Source organism: Brassica napus, chromosome A1, assembly GCF_020379485.1.
Source record: "Brassica napus cultivar Da-Ae chromosome A1, Da-Ae, whole genome shotgun sequence".
Classification (NCBI taxonomy): Eukaryota; Viridiplantae; Streptophyta; class Magnoliopsida; order Brassicales; family Brassicaceae; genus Brassica; species Brassica napus.
In genome coordinates this window covers 11,357,908-11,374,390 of record NC_063434.1, presented here as the reverse complement: position 1 = coordinate 11,374,390, position 16,483 = coordinate 11,357,908, and the positions used below count along the sequence as shown (strand labels likewise).

Here is a 16,483-nt window from a genome sequence, read left to right as displayed (position 1 = left end):
ATTTTTAATAGCTTAACACTATAGTAATTAGGCTTGGAACTGAAAAATGGTAGTTAGGAGGGTAACTGGAGATTGTTTGAAGAATTTTGATTGAAGTTATTGGTAACAGAACATGTCATTGGTATCACTTTACATGAAAAATTTGGTCATATAGGATTAGAAAAGACACTGTTTCGATATATTTTAGTTTACGGTATAGTCACGGTTGAATAATAATGAATTTAAGGATTCTTGCGAATAATTGTTTATGTAACAATACGAAATACAAAAAAAAAAAATCTTGAAACAAAAAAAAAGCATAATCTTGAGAATTATCTTCTGTAAAACAAAACAACGTCAAAACACTGATGAGTCTAGAACGGCAATCTTCTCAACCAGTCTTCTTGAATTCCATGTGTGTCTGAATCATGATAAGAATAGATAAACTATTTAAAAAAACTTTCTCACTCAATCACGCAAGTAGATGGAAATCACATACCTGATCACTGAATATGTCAGAGATTGTTGAATATCTCTTTGAACATAACATTCATAGTTTTGGTCTGAGGTTTCCCATCTTTGTCCACAATCAATATCTTCAAACCGTTTTTAGATGTAACCCATGAAATACCAACATAGAGCTGTCCATGTGAAAACACGGGTCTTGGGAGAAAGATACCAACTTCAGATAATGATTGACCTTGACTTTTATTTATAGTAATTGCAAACGCCACAGCCAAGGGTAATTGCCTTCTACGCATCTTAAATGGTAATCTTGTGTCTGATGGTGTTATTGACAACCTAGGGATATCAACTGTCCGCCCCAACTTTTCTCCAGTTATAATCTTTGCTCGAACCATAAAATCCATTAGTTCAGTGATCTGAAGTCTTGTTCCATTCATTAAACCAGCAGACGGATCAATGTTTCTTAAAACCATCACAGGACAACCAACCTTGAGTCTAAGGCTATGGTTTGGCAAACCAGAAACTTTGATAGTGTTAAGGAAGTCTGGACCCAATGCTTCATTGTTAACAGAAATTTTATCTGATGGATCTATACTATCAGCACTAATATAAATCTTCTCATCACCTGTAATAGAAAAAAGTTAAGCGTTAGAAAAGTATTAGAAAAAACAGAAACTAAAAATTAGGCGTGAAGCATTAAAATATACCAGCAAGTCTATCCAGCATGTACTCGTTAATCATATTAACATCCTCATTTGTTGGACACAATATAGCTCTTTCTTGGAAAAACTTAGGGTCCTTGTTTTCTTGAAGGGAAATAGAATCACCGTACACAGCTTTGCTGATTGCTTCTATAGGTTCGTCCGCGTTAGTAATCAAAAACTGAGAAGGAATTTCAATCTCTGCTTCGCCATCATTAGGCTCGTTAACTTTTCCATCCCCAATTTTCAGTATCCACTCTGAAAACTCCTTAAGATCCTTTGCTTCTTCAACTGACAAACAATCTGATAACAATCGCATATTCTTTGTGAGTTTAAGCACTTTGCAGTGTTCCCAAAGATATGATGAATTCAGCGCCGCCAACACAATTTTGGCCCTTCCAGCTCCATTAATTACAGGGAGAACCTGCCTAAAATCACCCCCAAAAACAATTACTTTTCCACCAAAAGGATTGACACTATTGTTGCCCAAGATATCAGACAAGCTTCTATCAAGTGCTTCAAAACAAAACTTGCTCATCATTGGTGCTTCGTCCCATATAATGAGTGAAGACTCCTTCACTAAATTAGCCTGATCAGATCCATGCGATATAGTACACGAAGAAAATTCATCGGGATTTAGTGGAATCCCAAATCTTGAATGAGCTGTCCTACCACCTTGCAACAACAACGAAGCAATGCCACTGGATGCAACATTTAACACAATATCACCTCGACTTCTAATAGTTGCAGAAAGTAATTTCCAGAGAAATGTTTTTCCAGTACCACCAAATCCATCAAGAAAGAACATTCCACCAATTCCATCATCCACAGCCGAAAGTATCTCATCATACACTTTTTTTTGCTCGTCTGTCATTTTACGGCAGTCTTGATCAAGAGTTTGTAGCAGCAACTCAGGTGAATAGTTTCTCTCATCCAGTATCAGGACATTTGAATCCTGGGTCCTTGTCTTTGGCAGTTTTGGCATAGTCTCGAATTTTCCCAAATAAGTACCATTACGCCTCAAAAGATTGTCAATCTTTTGAAAGGCATATTTTTTTTTTATCTTCGTCACTGATCAATAACCCTAGAAAAACATAGAGAAAGTCAGAATACTACAAAAAAAAATACTTTGGTGAATCGGTTTTTGGTTAAACAAAAAAAAATATTACCTGGTCGTTTGAAGTATTTTCTTCGGTTATACTCAATATCTTCTGAAAGGCACTCCCATGTACGTTCCCAAACAACCTCTGGCATAGATAAACTGTCATTCATCAGCATCATAACAAAAAATTGTCGCAGTTCACTTGCTGTGCTTTCATAACTTCTCCTTAAAATATCATCTATGTACTCTTGATCATCATCTAGTAACCCACGAGCAAAACATGCTGCCTTGTAGCTAGGGTAAAGAACACCATCATATGTTTTAAAGTCTTCGTAACTGGTTGGACCTTTAACGATGTTCAACAACACATGCAAAAAGTAAGCATCTTCCTGTTTCCGCGGAGCATAGTTAATCCTCCCAATGCTAAAACCTCTTTTTCGCCTGATCCACTTCTTCTGCTTCTTGTTATATGTAAAGAAGTTAGGTATCTGCGCATAGGTCAGAGTTTTCGCAAGATCATCAATCTTATTCAGCTCAAACCATGCTAGGAACATTGTATTCTCGATGAGTTTTCGAGTGACAACAGCTTTCAGTTTATCCTTCCCCTTGAAGAAAACTATTTGTTTACCGGGTAGATGAAAACTCAGCTTCTCAACTGATATAGACCTAAAGTGAATTGGAAACTTGAAAATTCTCCAAGTCCCTTCACAAGCAGAAACATATCTGCAAAGAAATAATCGGTATCAACAAAAAGTGAATACTATTTAGTATTAAAAAAAAAACTTTTTGAATATAGAATGTACCTGCAATCAAAAAAGTCCTTGATTTCATTCTTCTTCTTCTCAAGACTTCCTTCAGTGCCATCAACAATATTTCCGGCGGCATTTGAAGTCATATTTGAATCCATACTGGCAGGAGGCTGGACAGGTGCATTTGCCAATATGCTGTCTACGATATGAGCAGGAGGTTCAACAGCAACTGTTACACGATCCTGTCCTTTATTAATGTACTTAAATAAGTACTTAATAGAGCCAGCTTGGTTGCACCACTCTACATTAATGTGAGCTCTATAACGAAGAGATAGCTTTTTGTTGTAAGGAATAACATATCGGTTATCACATCTAACCCCATTCTTCTCAACAAAACTCTCTGATTGCTCACGCCTTCTGTAAATAGGAAACCCTTCTTTATTAATTGTAGTTTTCACAGCAAATGCTTTTGGATATGACTTTGAACACAATCCATTCTCCATACATGGAGAATTCATGTTAGCAGCTCCACAAGGACCATGAATCATCATATCTTTAATCACATCATAGAGTTCTGGTTCCTCCACCTTGTTAGGTACTTCTGCAGATATAATCTTGTCAATGTCGTCTGTGTTTGGAAGCTTGCTGGTGGGGTGGAGAAATAAGAAAATATGGGCATGGGGTAAGCCACGTTTTTGAAACTCGATAGTATACATTGCTGTCACAAAAAAAAATTTAAAAAAATAGTTAGTGATGAATTGGAAACGAATAAAGATAATGTAGATATTTCAGTGGTTAAACTTACATGCCACAGTCTGCCCAAGCATATTCTTTTTGGTCAAATCGTCCATCAATGATTCAAGTTTCATCTTGAATAGCCTACAAATAATGTCCGGTCTGTCCTCCGTTTTTAAATTCCTTTTCTTCAGATACCTTGTGATCTCTGGCCATTTGGGATTGCAGGTAAAAGTAATGAATAGATCCGAAAATTCAAAATGCTTACATATTGTCATAGCATCCAAGTAGTTATTTTTCATATATCTAGGACTCCCAACAAAAGAAGCTGGCAATATGAATTCTGTCCCTTGCTCATGCATATCAATCCTTCCAGCATTTTCAGACTCCTTTATAGAATCATAACTATCAGACCGTAGAGTAGACTGGTTGAACTTCAAATATCGTAAGCGGTTTGACTCAATAGTTGTAAAGGCATCAACGATGAATTGCTGAAAGAGTCGCCTAGAATGTAAGAGACAGTGGGACTCATTCTTACGCTCATGAAGACGATAAGCAAAGAATTGTCTCATACTGATATTAGGCTTCTTTAGTTTTTTTGTTGCTGCTGTGACACCTTTTTTAATACCCAGTCTGAATCCGTCTTCTCCATAAGTAAACAATAGAGGATACTGCAGTGCAAGGTAAGAAGCATGAATCTCGTTTATCCTTAGAAGCTTTCCTGATTGTTGCTGAAGAACAATATCTCTGTTATTCATATCTAGATTAAAATCACCAGGAATGAGTGCGGCAACTTCAGTAGCCGTGGGAGTATTATAAGTTCTTCCATCCTGTAAGCGATCACTCACAATACGCATGTGAAACGCATCATTAGGATCTGTCCTAAATCGATCTTTAGCTGATCTGAACTGCTTCACATAAGGATTAACTTCATTCAACATCTTCATCAACATGTCAATAATCTCCTCCTTAAGCCTATCTTTCTTCTTTGTTTTGAAATTTCCTTTTCCTTTGCTGTAAAGAAATGAAACCATGGACATCAGAAATAAATAAATCATTCAAACTCTACTATTAAATGCAATGTCATACATAAATGAGTAATGGTTTGGTTTATTGGGAGAGTGAGGTTTAAATTTACCTCAAACAGTTCACTCTATTTTCAACTTCATGTTCAGTGTCTACTATATATAGCTGACCAAACTTGGCTTCATTTCCATCATTTGGTTGTAGACTTCCCATTAGATGATAATTTTCTCCTTGAAGCTGAAACATAGAAGGTCCTATGCCCTTCTGAACTGATCTTTCAACTTTTTCCCCAAGGGAAGTAAATGAGAAAGCCATGTTATAAGGCCTCATATTCTTCTGGAAATGCTTGCTTAGTATGTCATCTCTGTCCATCAGCTTTTTCAGCACCAATGGTGGTTTTTTTAGTAATGGCAACTGAACTTGACCTTGCAAACAACATAGTGAAAATGTAGGCTTTGAAGCATTTCTACGTCTGTTTAACCTTTCGTCAAACCACATAATAGCACCACAATGAGAGCATGAGTAATCTGGATCACCCTCATCAAGATACTCTACTCAGGTGAAATCAAATGAGCAGTATAAGCAATTGAATTTTTTGCCAAATTCAGGATACTAAAAAAGTTGTAAAAATAGACATGAAATAACCTTCTTCTTTTCGTTTAGTTAGAACCTTAGTTGACCTCCGTTCACGATTTTGGCAGCGTTCCAAAATTGATTTCATACAAAATGGTGGGGGGGGGGGGGCGATACGGATCAGTGGCTGGTGTAGCATGAACCTGGCGTATCTGATCATTGGCTGGTGTAGCATGAACCTCTACATTGTCCGCTTCAAGTTCAGAGTCTGAACTTTCTTGAGAACTAAAATCGAAATCAAGCTCGCCTTCATAATGAGAGATACCTAAAACAAAGGCCATAAGAAAAAAAACTTAGCAATATAACTAATTTGCAGATTATACACGTAGGGATTAGTACCTCCAACAAAATCATCGTCAAGCAGTTCATCATCCTCTTGATTGATATCACGATGTATGTTTGTTGTTGTTTCTTCGTTTCCATTAGATAAAGAATGTGAAATATTAGTAATATCATCCAAGACAGAACGTGGGGGCTTTCTTCTTCTCTTTCTATTCTGGGATAGAGGTGTTTTGGATCTAGTACAGTTTGGACGGAATGACACTACAAAATAGTAACAGATGATCTTTTAAGTAAACATGTACATATTACGAACAATATACAGTTTTGTTTAACTCACAGTTCGCATTAGTCAGACAACTTCTATGAACTGTTGAACATGATGGTTGGTTTAGAGTCAAATCCACACCTCAGAAGATATCACAGCAATAACATATTTTCATGTTAGAACAGGTGATGATGTGATGAGAAAAGTAATAGATTGGGAAATAGTATTTATAAACAGCAGGCTTACCAAACAAACGAACTGGAGCAGTAGATGGTGTGTGAGCTGAAGTCGAACTACTACCCTGTGCAGCATGTAATGGGTCAAAGGTAGTTGTAGATGGTGAGAATCCGATGGTCTGGTAAACCCTATTAAAAACAGATGTCAATGGCACAGTAAAATCCGAGCAATCACGAAGTGGTATAGCTTGGTTCTGTAAGCCTGCAGGACTTATTTGTCTACTATAAGTAGAACTGGTAGGAAGATTTTCGTTTCCACTACCATGAACCCCCCTTCTTTTCCTTTTCATAATACGTGAGTAGAGCTTTTCACCTTAGGTTTTTCAGATACAAAAGGGTGTTTGACGCGATGATTGCGATTGCAACTCAATATCCACTTTTCTGATTAAGTTTTTGCTTCAAAAAAGCGGCTTAATATTAGGGTAACCAAATTTCCAAATTGTATAAATGTTAAATGTGAATTTTTTCATGTAAAGTGGTACATCTGTTATTCTCAATATAATCAATACATATTTTTGATTAATTAAGTTTTCCTTAATGTGAACCTCTACAATTTCGTTAGCATATTATATTCTGATGTTTTATTTTTTTATGATTATATGCAGGAGAAACATTCATATTGAACGTGGGGATATTCAATGGCCGGAATAATTCTTCCACTAAATATTTTGAATGTCTAAGGTACCCAATCTTTTAAAACAAAATTTATTGCTTTATAGATTAATTTTAGTTAGAGGAACAATAGAATGTGCTAAGTTGTTTGGTTAGTAAAGTTAGTTGATGATATTCTTTATAGAAAATATAAACTAAGAAAAAAAGGCTACTTTATTATAAAAGATCAGAGAACAAAAAATCCACTTAAAATCCACTTATTAAAAAACTTAAAGTGCAGAAACAAACAACGGAAGCAAAAAACTAAAATAAAAACACTCAAAGCAAAAAACATAGGTATAGGACAGCAAGAAACATAGGTAGTCCTTCAGCTTCGAAAAAACTAATCGATCTTAGATTTTTCAGTCTTGACTGTGGGAGTGCACAACTTCTTTGAAGTAGATGTTATGTCTGCCAGTTCTGAATCAGTTTCTTTTCTTTTCGAGAAAGGAGTTGCACAATCTCCTGATGATGCATGATTCTCAACATCCTGCAACATAACCTACATTCCAAAGAAATAACAAACATTTGGTCAACAACTTAAAATAACATCAATAGGATAAATCATTCTAGATTTCAGAAACACGTACCCCACCAGAAGACACAGTGGATGAACAACCTTCTATAAGGGTGACTGGTTCTGATTCAGTTTCAATTTGGTGAATAATATCTCCAGACCAGACTTTTGAAACCTTATAGATCTCGGATCCGGAATCAGAGGGACAGAGTCCAAAACAGAAAGATTTGCCTACCAAATCCAGTATTGGTTGAGGCAAATTTTCTGGATCTTCAATCTGGAAAATAAAAATTTAGATAATACATTTTTTTATTCAAGTTGTATAGACACAAACTTACCTCTTCATAAGAACCATCCCAAAGCTCATGTGCTTCAAAACCGATGATGCTTTTTGCAATAGAGCCAAGCAACACGAGTTTACAGTCTCCAGTGTCATCATGAACAATCAAATGAAGTTTGAATCTGTAATGATAATTCAGTGTTAGGACAACATGTACTTTTGTTTTGATATATAAACTTATAGATAAAAAGTTCATTTAGACAAAAATGAAAACAATCTTACTTTGGAACGACATTAGATCCATTGGTACGACATCCAGCACAACAGAACAGAGGTTTAGTAAGCTTGCCAGACACAGACCTTCTGATCCTAGTAACAATCTTGCCTAACCCTTACATCCAAAATAGTACCACGCCCAATCAGTATCTACTGCTTCCACCGAACACACGATCTTAACGTTCTCGAGCTTCAATTAGTTGTATCAAATAGGGTACATGAGATCAATATGTGAAAAAATTATGCCGCATAATTAATATTAGTTATAAGTTTGAACTTTTACAAACAAACCTCAGAAGTTTCCTGTAACTCAGAAATCAAAATGATACCAACATCATCTCAATCATCAGCAACTTTGAGAAGATCCTTTTTCGGGTCATTCTGTTCATTCCCAGCTAGAGGAAGGTCCATATTTTTGAGCCTGAGTTCATTTATTAAGTAAAAGAAACAAATTAAATATTTGAATAAAAAAATAAGTAAGTAAAATATTTGCTAAGCTAAATATTTTACTTCTCTTTGAAATCCAAAGCCTCAGCCATAGTTGGATTGAGATCCAAAAGTGATGCATCAAATGCATTTGTTATTTGAACTTCACCTACAATTTTGATAGTTTAAAAAAATTATTAAATCGCATAAATATTTCATATTAAAGCGCAGGTAATTATATATTTTTATACCTCCAAACTCACTGATTTTAGCCAATCTTAGCAAGCAAACAATGTCTTCACCAACATGTTTCTCACGATGATGTTCGATTTTCTCAGCATAACGGCCCCAAAGACAACATGCCAAAGAATTACCACTGTTTTACACACATGAAAACATATTATTTTTTTTTAAATCAATATAAGTTCATTGAAATCAATCTAAGTTACGATCTAATACCTGTTGTCTCGTAAGCGAAATAGAATCCTTTTCCTGTCTTCATTATGGACTTGGATGATCTGAACTTCACCAATATCAATAGCTTGGCCTATTATATCTGTCATAAATAATTATAGTAACGCTAGTCAGAATATGTAGTATTGAAAAGATAAAAAATAATCTAAGAGAAGCAGTTCAAAATTATATACCAATAAGACACTTAGTATCAACACTTCCATCCAATATCTCATTGTAACTTGCTAGAGATAAAAAGCTGCTATCGTCAGTGAGATCGGAATCTGCAAAAACAGTATCGTTTGTGATATTCATCTTATAGCCCAGGTTTGTTGGTTTGTATTTGCCACCGGTTCCAGATATCTTCACATTCTGAATAACACGCCATTTTCCAAGATGAAGGCTACGTTGAACTCGCTTAATGAGAGTTCTCTTGCAGGAGCACTGAACTTTAGCACCCTAATAATAACAAATGATTGTATCATAAATAAAATCTACCATATTTAAATTCAAAAAAAAAAAAAGATTATAGAACTACCAATTTGATCAGCTAAAACCATTTCTAATGTTTCATCAGCGTAAGGTGGGTTTTGTATCCATGAGTGAATCAGTTTCACTTGAACACGCCACACATCCTTAAAGGGTTTAAGGTCGCTGATGAGATGAAACCTTTTGTTAGCAGACATGTTTTTTTGGTGAGGAAAGTCGTAATAGAATGTGTACAATGGTGTGGTACTCGGGAAGAATATATAGTAGAGGGACAATACCCTAGTTGAGAATAAGATTTGCTTAATTTGCAAGGCATTTTTGGCGAAATTAATGAAAAGAATATTTTGTTTTTATTCTGTTTCTTTTTTTCGAAATGATGCTAAAAATCTTAATTGTTATGATTTGAAATAGGAAATGATAATATCTTGTGCTTGTTCCCCAAGTTTAGGTGTTTATTGAGTAAATCAAAGATTTTGTATAAATCTTGATCAACATGTCAATAATACGATGCAATTCCGTTGTTTTAGGGTGGGAATCACGTTTGAGTTATTAAAAATAGGTTTCCTTATTTGTAGTTCGTTGGTGTTAGATAAGGAAAATAATTGAAATGTGGAAAAGACAAGCATTTTTAAATAGAGATAAATTTAATTCTCAGTGGCATTTGACTGTAAATATTGTGTAACTTATAGGGTTATTCTATAAGTGTACTTCTGTTTTAATAAGATAGATGTTATTCAAATAAAATATTTTCTTTTTTGATAAAATATTATAATGTATTAACAGCTTACACGCATTGACTAATCTACATAATATTTTAAAATTTAATTTAATTTTTTCAAAAACTATGAATATGTTTATAAACATGATTATTGCATGTATAAATACAAGTAACTAAATAGCTAATAACATGGTATAATTATAAATAAAAATAAATATTAAAAACAACACATCATATTTTAAATAAGAAAATTATACAAATCAGTTAAAGTGTTAGTTTAAAAGTTATTATAAAACTAAATTAAATTTCATCGTTATAAAATCTAGTAATTTAAAACAATTTAAGAGTTAGGATAAATATTTCATCGTTGTGGCGATATTGCCCACTCGATCCGGTAACCTCTCCTGAATTATTGTGTTTGAGGCTTTCAGGTGAAGCTAGTAAAAGGAAAGACAAAACATGGTACAAAAGCGGTAATGTAATCAATAGTTCAGGGGTTGGGATGACAAATACCTATTTTTATAGGACCAAATTGAAAGTTAGAGAAACTTGTCGGCCACATTATGTTTAGTACTAAATTCCTCTAAAACCCTAAAAACAGAGAAAGAGCTTCCTCCTTCCCAAAAAAAGATGCGGCCGTTAGACGAGAACGAGACGACAGTGGTCTTCGAGAAGATCTTCAAATTCGTCGGCAACAACCTCAAGAACATCGTCGAGAACCCTTCCCACGAAGGACCCGAACCCGAAGCCGGGCGCTACTGCTTCCGCCTCCAGAGGAACAGAGTCTTCTACGTAAGCGAGTCTCTCGTGAAGCGAGCCACCAACATCTCCCGCAAAAACCTTGTCTCCCTCGGAACCTGCATCGGGAAGTACACCCACGCTGGGAGCTTCCACCTTACGATCATGTCGCTCAACCTCTTGGCCGCGAACGCGAAGCACAAGGTTTGGCTGAAACCCACTTCGGAGATGTCGTTTCTCTACGGGAACCATGTTTTGAAAGGAGGGTTGGGGAGGATTACCGATAGTATCGTGCCTGGAGATGGGGTTGTCGTGTTTTCGATGTCTGATGTTCCGTTGGGGTTTGGGATCGCGGCGAAGAGTACGCAGGATTGTCGGAAGTTGGATCCGAATGGGATCGTTGTGCTTCATCAGGCTGATATTGGTGAGTATCTGAGGGATGAAGATGAGCTTTGAATTGGTTGAAAGGTTTTTTTGTTTAGCTTTCCTTGTGTTTCTTGAGGTTTAAGATATTATCTACTTGTGGCTACGAATTGTGCTGTTGGATCTATGAAAGTCTTGATTTTTCTGAATCTATGTTGTGGCTGGAGTGTCTTGAGAGTATGTTAAAGCTAAAATTTACATACTATTTAAGCTCATGACTAGGATTTGTTTGGAAAACCAGCTCTACTTTTGTTGATACTTGTTCAAAAAATCAAAATGTTCACATGTCGGGAATTAGCACATAGAAAACTTATATGTTAGGTTGTAATACTTCCCAGTAATGTGGTACACAGATGGTTTTACTTTGTATACCATTTTCGAATCAAATACCAAAAATTTTCGAGACAAATTGCTTAACTCCCAAAATTTTTTGGGGTATTCTTGTGAAGAATATATTGTACTCATTGGATAACCTGAGTTTACGTTAAACTCAGTTCAGCCCAAAGAAACGTCTTGGTTTTGTTCAAACCAGAAGGTTGCTTTCAGAAGATATTCTAAAAGTGGGGTTGAGATTCATTGTCGTCTGTACACTTAATACAGGAGTAAAATGTAGTCGAAACCAGTGTCTTGGTCTTTGTTTCTGCAAAGTGTAAAGTCACGCGTCGCTCAGGATGTAACATTGGTTTGGGTCAAGAGAAACTAAGTTGTGTATTTATATAATAATGGGTCTAACAAGTCAACAAGCCCGTCTAGCTCAGTTGGTAGAGCGCAAGGCTCTTAACCTTGTGGTCGTGGGTTCGAGCCCCACGGTGGGCGTCTGACAATTTTTTTTCCTTTCAATTTTTAAGAATTTAACGTAGCATTGTTTGGGCAGAAAGAAAGTAAAAAAATTAACGTAGGCATTTTTTGGGCAGAAAGGAAGTAAAGAATACATTTCATTGCTACGCAACATGTAAGATGCAAATGGTCCTTCCAAAAAAAGAAATTAATCATACAACATCCAAAGTAAAAAACCTTACAACATAATTACCATCTTGTCACTCTCCCTCAGTCTCCTACCCCTCCACCGGAGACTTCTGTCTCAGACACACCATTCCTCACCAAAGGCTCTAATATCACATCCCGAGGTTGTCTTCAATCTGTGCAATTAAACCCGTGACAGACCGAAAGCCAGATAATGAGAACAAGTAGTAGCAAGATCCCGAGAACCACAAGTTTTATCTTCATGTTCTGGTACCACAGTTTCCTCCTCACTTGTGTCCCTTGTTTCTTGTACTCTTGCGCCTAAAATACAAAATAAACATTAGATTAAAGTGGCTGATAGTTTCAGAGACACTTAACTATAAAAGATCAAGTTTGCCTATTACCTGAGAGCGTAGATTCTCGGTCTTGTCAGTTAGGACCGTCAGATTTTCTCCTCTGTCGATTGCCTGAGAACAGACCAATCATAAAATGTTTTTTGTGCATAATTATTTGTCTTTGTTTTAAGGGACATCATGCTATTTATAGTAATTGATATACGCAGGCCCATCATTTTAAAAGGTAAAGCAGAGAAGAATGATTGGTTGTCTAAAGTGTGCGGAAAGACATAAGAGTGAATGTAACAGCGCCAATTATCATGAGCCTTTACCTTGTCAATATTCTCCAACATTATACTTTTGACTTCTGAAACTTGAGCCTTGACTTTAATTAGCTTTTCAATCTCCTCTGCATGATCAACGATATACTTCATGTGTTCTTTCATTACCGGCCTGCAATTGTGAGTGGTTAAGATCGAAATCTCTCGCATCTATTCATTACAGTCCCCAAGAAGTCTAAAGATTGTGTGGTAAGTACCCGAACTCCTTGTTGAGACTTTTGGGGATAGCAGTACTTGCTTTTCCGCCCCCATACCGTTTCTTGAAATCAGCTTTCACCCGCTCCAGAAATGCGATCGAGATTTGCTTGCTAAGAGCATCTTTCGCCACAACACAATATGCTGAAAACGTAAAACAATAAAATATATATATATGATTTTTTAGGAGGGATGTATAAATAAAATGACCACAGTCAAGAATATTCAAAAGGACGCATCATATCGGACGAACTATGCCTCCTCATAAAATGAAGAAGCACTAATCAGTTTCTATGTCCTGTAAAGACCACAGGAGCATAAAAGCAAATGATCTACCACTGTTTAAAATGGATCCAAGTAACCAAGTACACGCTACACTGAATAACAATGCTAATGTGTAAGAACTTTTAAATTTGTATATTATTGCGCCTAATAGGTAGATTACGGAACCACTAGTCATTCAAAATAGCATATGCTAAAAATAGAGTAGAGTGGAGCTTAAATAAACATCAGATTATAATTGATCTAACTAGTTCATATAACAAAAAGAGTAGCAGCATAAACATCTCCAGTCCATGAGAAGCTTCCTGTTGAGACTCTCATTAACTAGTTTCTAATGAAAAGACTAGCTAGCACAAACATCTTTAATGATCTTCCGCTGTTAAATGAAAACTTGTAAAAATATTCCAAAACGGGGACAGTAGTATTGAGTCAAATCCTACCACTCATGCATGCTAAAGATGGAAACTTTATAATACAGTGAACTGAAACACTGTTGGTTTCAAAACACATGTTCATCTCCAAAACCATAACTGTTTCTTACAGAAACAAACAAGTGGAGAAACTGAAGTTGCTCTGTTATCAATTCAATCTTGATAGACAAAACAAAGAGGCGAGATTTGCAAAATGATTTTCAGCTAATCCTGGGCTAGATTAGATCTATCAAAAGCTAAAAAGAGAGAAGAGAGAGAGAGAGAGAGAGAGGGAATGGAACCGAAGCCATCTTCGACGAGGAAGTTGAAGGTGTGGTGATCGCAGTTGTAAGTGAACTTGCTGTTGCTGGAGGAAGGAAGCTTCTGGAGACACTGAGCTGCTATCGACGGGAAGTTGCCCGTGAACTCGGTGTACTCCGCCAGGATCATAGTGCCCCTCGCGACGAAGCTGTAGATGAACGATTCCTGACCCATTGAGTCGCCCACCGAGTCGGCTCAGAGAGAGAGTTTTGGGATCTTTTTATTTATTTACCTTTGCTGCAAAGGAACATGTATGTATTTTCCCGTGTCCTCCACAAACTTTACTCCATTTCTCTAGTTCGCTTTTTGCTTTACTACCTTCAAGTCCTTAAAAATGTCTAAACGTCTACATGTATTTTTGTATTTTGTCAATTTGAAGAAAAATGTCAAAAGTCCCACAAAAATCAATGTTTTCATATAAACATTCTCTTTTACTAAATATTTTATATTTATTTGGAACTATTTTTTGAATAAAGATTTTAGAATAATTATTTAAGTCTGAATCAGATACAAATTACCACACAGCATACTGTAGTTTGTTTAGCTGTTCCTTTTTTCTCTCTTCTTAAAAAATCAAATAAAATTTGTTCAACTTTTTTTATAAGGAATTCTCTTTGTGTTTCATGTTTAAATATTGTGAAACAGACATGTTTTGCTAAAACTACTTATAATATAAAACGGAAGGAGTATTATTGAGTTTTATTCAAGTTCTCTGCATAACTCTACATGACCAAAAACTGTACTACTAAAATAAAGATTTGTTCTTTCATATTGAGTACGCTTACACTTAAGCCAAAAAAATTAAAACTAGACTTTTTAATATAAAAAAAAAACTTGAGATTCAATTTTCAGATAAAAAAAATCATGTATAAACAATAAGAAAAATATTTCCACACAGTAACCACTTGAGATTTGGTTAATAAAAACAGAAAACACACAAAAAATATTTATATCTACTAAAAAAATTAGCATAAAATAAATATATAGTAAAAAAATATTTAAAATATATATTAGCTTGCACAAGGTGTGAGACCACACGTAGTTCTGTTGTTGTTTCCGGAGTAAAAATCACATTGTCTCTCTTGCTTTTCCCGAGTCTTGCTTCTCCCGAGTCAAGCACATTTTGTGAACAATCAACAAAAAAAATTAAGTCTGATGGAAGAAGAAGAAGGTCCTTTGGTAGATTCTTGGGGAATTGCCACTAATACCACTTTCCTAATACCACTTTTCAACTTTACACTTTTCAATTTTACCATTAAAATTTTAATTGGCAAAGTACCTTTATACCCCTAACTAATTAAGCCTAAGACTAACTCTTCTCTCTTACATCTCACGATAAGTAAATCTCATCATCTCATAAATCGGCGACGGATTCCGGCGGTGACGAGTTCTCCGGTGAGATTGGACGACTCTGCAGAGTTGTCCGGCGAGATCCGACGAAGCTACGGCGAGATTCGACGAAGCTCTCCGACGAAGCTACAGCGAGATCGTACGAAGCTGCGGCGAGATCCGACGAAGCTACAGCGATCTCTCTCACGACGCTAAGAAACGCTAACAAAGGTCAAAGGATAATAGATTTTGATTTTCGTCTCTTTCTGTAATTGTAGCTTTTGTTTCTCAAAATCGATATGTTTCTGCGAAGGAAGACGGAGTTTTTCTCGTGAAGTTTTCAAATCTCAAGTTTATAAAATCTTATAAATATTTATCAGTGAAGAACGTAGTGCTTATGTATTATCGTTTTTGATATGTCATTGTTGATCCTTCTTGTTTTGAGATTTTTTTTGTGTTGAATATTTTCTATTCCTTCATTGATCCCTATATCTCTTATAATCAGGTTATGATGATTGAACCAACGACGCTCCAGTGACCATATCCAATTGCTCCGACCAAATCTCGCTCCGGTGAACACCAACAAGCTCCGGTGAACACGATCGACAAACTTAAAGATAGTTTGTGTCAGTGGATTTAATTTCCGAGTTCAATTGAGTAAATTAGTTCAATTGAATCTATGTAAAACCCCAAATCTAATTGACGTGTTTGAACTTTGAAGTGCACATTTCTGAGTTAAATTACAGTGAATCTTGTTTTTGGAAGTGAGTGCTTATGCGTAGGAATAATATGTGATTGGGTTGTTTCCAGATTTTGAAGATCGACGAGGTTGGTGAGCTGTTTGAAGAAGTAAGAGTCAGAACAAGAACGTGGTTTGTGAAATCAAAGAATTGCAGATTTATAAAGCTTTATAAAAGTTTCAGAGTTGGCTTCTTAACACCATCTTCTCTCTCATCTTCTTCAGACATCTCTTATACTAAAACAATCGTATATTTCTCCTAAGACTTGCAAAGTTGAAGAGGTTAGTTGGACATCTAAGTGAATTTGGCTGCAATTGTTTTTTTTTTTTTACAAAAGAGAAGAGTGTGATGTGGAGAAACCTTGATGTTCTCAGATTATGTTTGAAATGATAACTTTTTGTTGAGAACAAGTAATTATCTCTA

The 16,483-nt window shown here is 35.7% G+C and overlaps 4 protein-coding genes and 1 non-coding gene across 5 annotated transcripts; 2 read left to right on the top strand and 3 right to left on the bottom strand.

The window, feature by feature from the left end:
• On the bottom strand, positions 1-6,668 carry LOC106446841. Its single transcript, XM_022718551.2, has 6 exons — positions 4,870-6,668; positions 3,802-4,745; positions 3,031-3,714; positions 2,300-2,974; positions 1,152-2,216; positions 1-1,069 (listed from the first exon to the last, which is right to left on the bottom strand). Exons 1-6 carry the CDS (start codon positions 5,253-5,255, stop codon positions 495-497), a joined length of 4,329 nt encoding a protein of 1,442 aa, XP_022574272.2. The 5' UTR covers positions 5,256-6,668; the 3' UTR covers positions 1-494.
• Positions 6,669-7,167: 499 nt separating this feature from the next.
• On the bottom strand, positions 7,168-9,462 carry LOC106360943. The gene is made up of 12 exons (XM_048773961.1): positions 9,334-9,462; positions 8,971-9,235; positions 8,783-8,879; positions 8,575-8,699; positions 8,408-8,492; positions 8,252-8,318; positions 8,189-8,200; positions 8,032-8,087; positions 7,904-7,990; positions 7,680-7,803; positions 7,415-7,618; positions 7,168-7,326 (listed from the first exon to the last, which is right to left on the bottom strand). Exons 1-12 carry the CDS (start codon positions 9,460-9,462, stop codon positions 7,168-7,170), a joined length of 1,410 nt encoding a protein of 469 aa, XP_048629918.1.
• Positions 9,463-10,584: 1,122 nt separating this feature from the next.
• LOC106446848 (60S ribosome subunit biogenesis protein NIP7 homolog) lies at positions 10,585-11,293 on the top strand. Its single transcript, XM_013888663.3, has one exon. The coding sequence runs from the start codon at positions 10,614-10,616 to the stop codon at positions 11,175-11,177; it is 564 nt and encodes a 187-aa protein (XP_013744117.1). The 5' UTR covers positions 10,585-10,613; the 3' UTR covers positions 11,178-11,293.
• A 594-nt stretch (positions 11,294-11,887) lies between these two features.
• Positions 11,888-11,960, top strand: TRNAK-CUU. Its single transcript has one exon. It is a non-coding gene; the product is annotated as a tRNA-Lys (tRNA).
• A 102-nt stretch (positions 11,961-12,062) lies between these two features.
• On the bottom strand, positions 12,063-14,287 carry LOC106446834 (vesicle-associated membrane protein 724). Its single transcript, XM_022718542.2, has 5 exons — positions 13,973-14,287; positions 12,981-13,122; positions 12,775-12,895; positions 12,512-12,574; positions 12,063-12,428 (listed from the first exon to the last, which is right to left on the bottom strand). Exons 1-5 carry the CDS (start codon positions 14,163-14,165, stop codon positions 12,279-12,281), a joined length of 669 nt encoding a protein of 222 aa, XP_022574263.1. The 5' UTR covers positions 14,166-14,287; the 3' UTR covers positions 12,063-12,278.
• Positions 14,288-16,483: the final 2,196 nt, after the last annotated feature.

Excerpts from the sequence above, each read along its gene's own strand:
- LOC106446841 (XM_022718551.2), bottom strand. The coding sequence starts at position 5,255 with ATGTGGTTTGACGAAAGGTTAAACAGACGTAGAAATGCTTCAAAGCCT. Across the intron at positions 2,217-2,299 it reads ACCAGGTAATATTTTTTTTT|TGACGAAGATAAAAAAAAAA; the intron begins GTTTAACCAAAA and ends GTTATTGATCAG. Across the intron at positions 1,070-1,151 it reads CATGCTGGATAGACTTGCTG|GTGATGAGAAGATTTATATT; the intron begins GTATATTTTAAT and ends TTTCTATTACAG.
- LOC106360943 (XM_048773961.1), bottom strand. The coding sequence starts at position 9,462 with ATGTCTGCTAACAAAAGGTTTCATCTCATCAGCGACCTTAAACCCTTT. Across the intron at positions 8,700-8,782 it reads TTTCGCTTACGAGACAACAG|TGGTAATTCTTTGGCATGTT; the intron begins GTATTAGATCGT and ends TGTGTAAAACAG. Across the intron at positions 7,804-7,903 it reads GGATCTAATGTCGTTCCAAA|ATTCAAACTTCATTTGATTG; the intron begins GTAAGATTGTTT and ends TTATCATTACAG.
- LOC106446848 (XM_013888663.3), top strand. The coding sequence starts at position 10,614 with ATGCGGCCGTTAGACGAGAACGAGACGACAGTGGTCTTCGAGAAGATC.
- LOC106446834 (XM_022718542.2), bottom strand. The coding sequence starts at position 14,165 with ATGGGTCAGGAATCGTTCATCTACAGCTTCGTCGCGAGGGGCACTATG. Across the intron at positions 13,123-13,972 it reads CCTCGTCGAAGATGGCTTCG|CATATTGTGTTGTGGCGAAA; the intron begins GTTCCATTCCCT and ends TTACGTTTTCAG. Across the intron at positions 12,896-12,980 it reads AGTCTCAACAAGGAGTTCGG|GCCGGTAATGAAAGAACACA; the intron begins GTACTTACCACA and ends TCACAATTGCAG.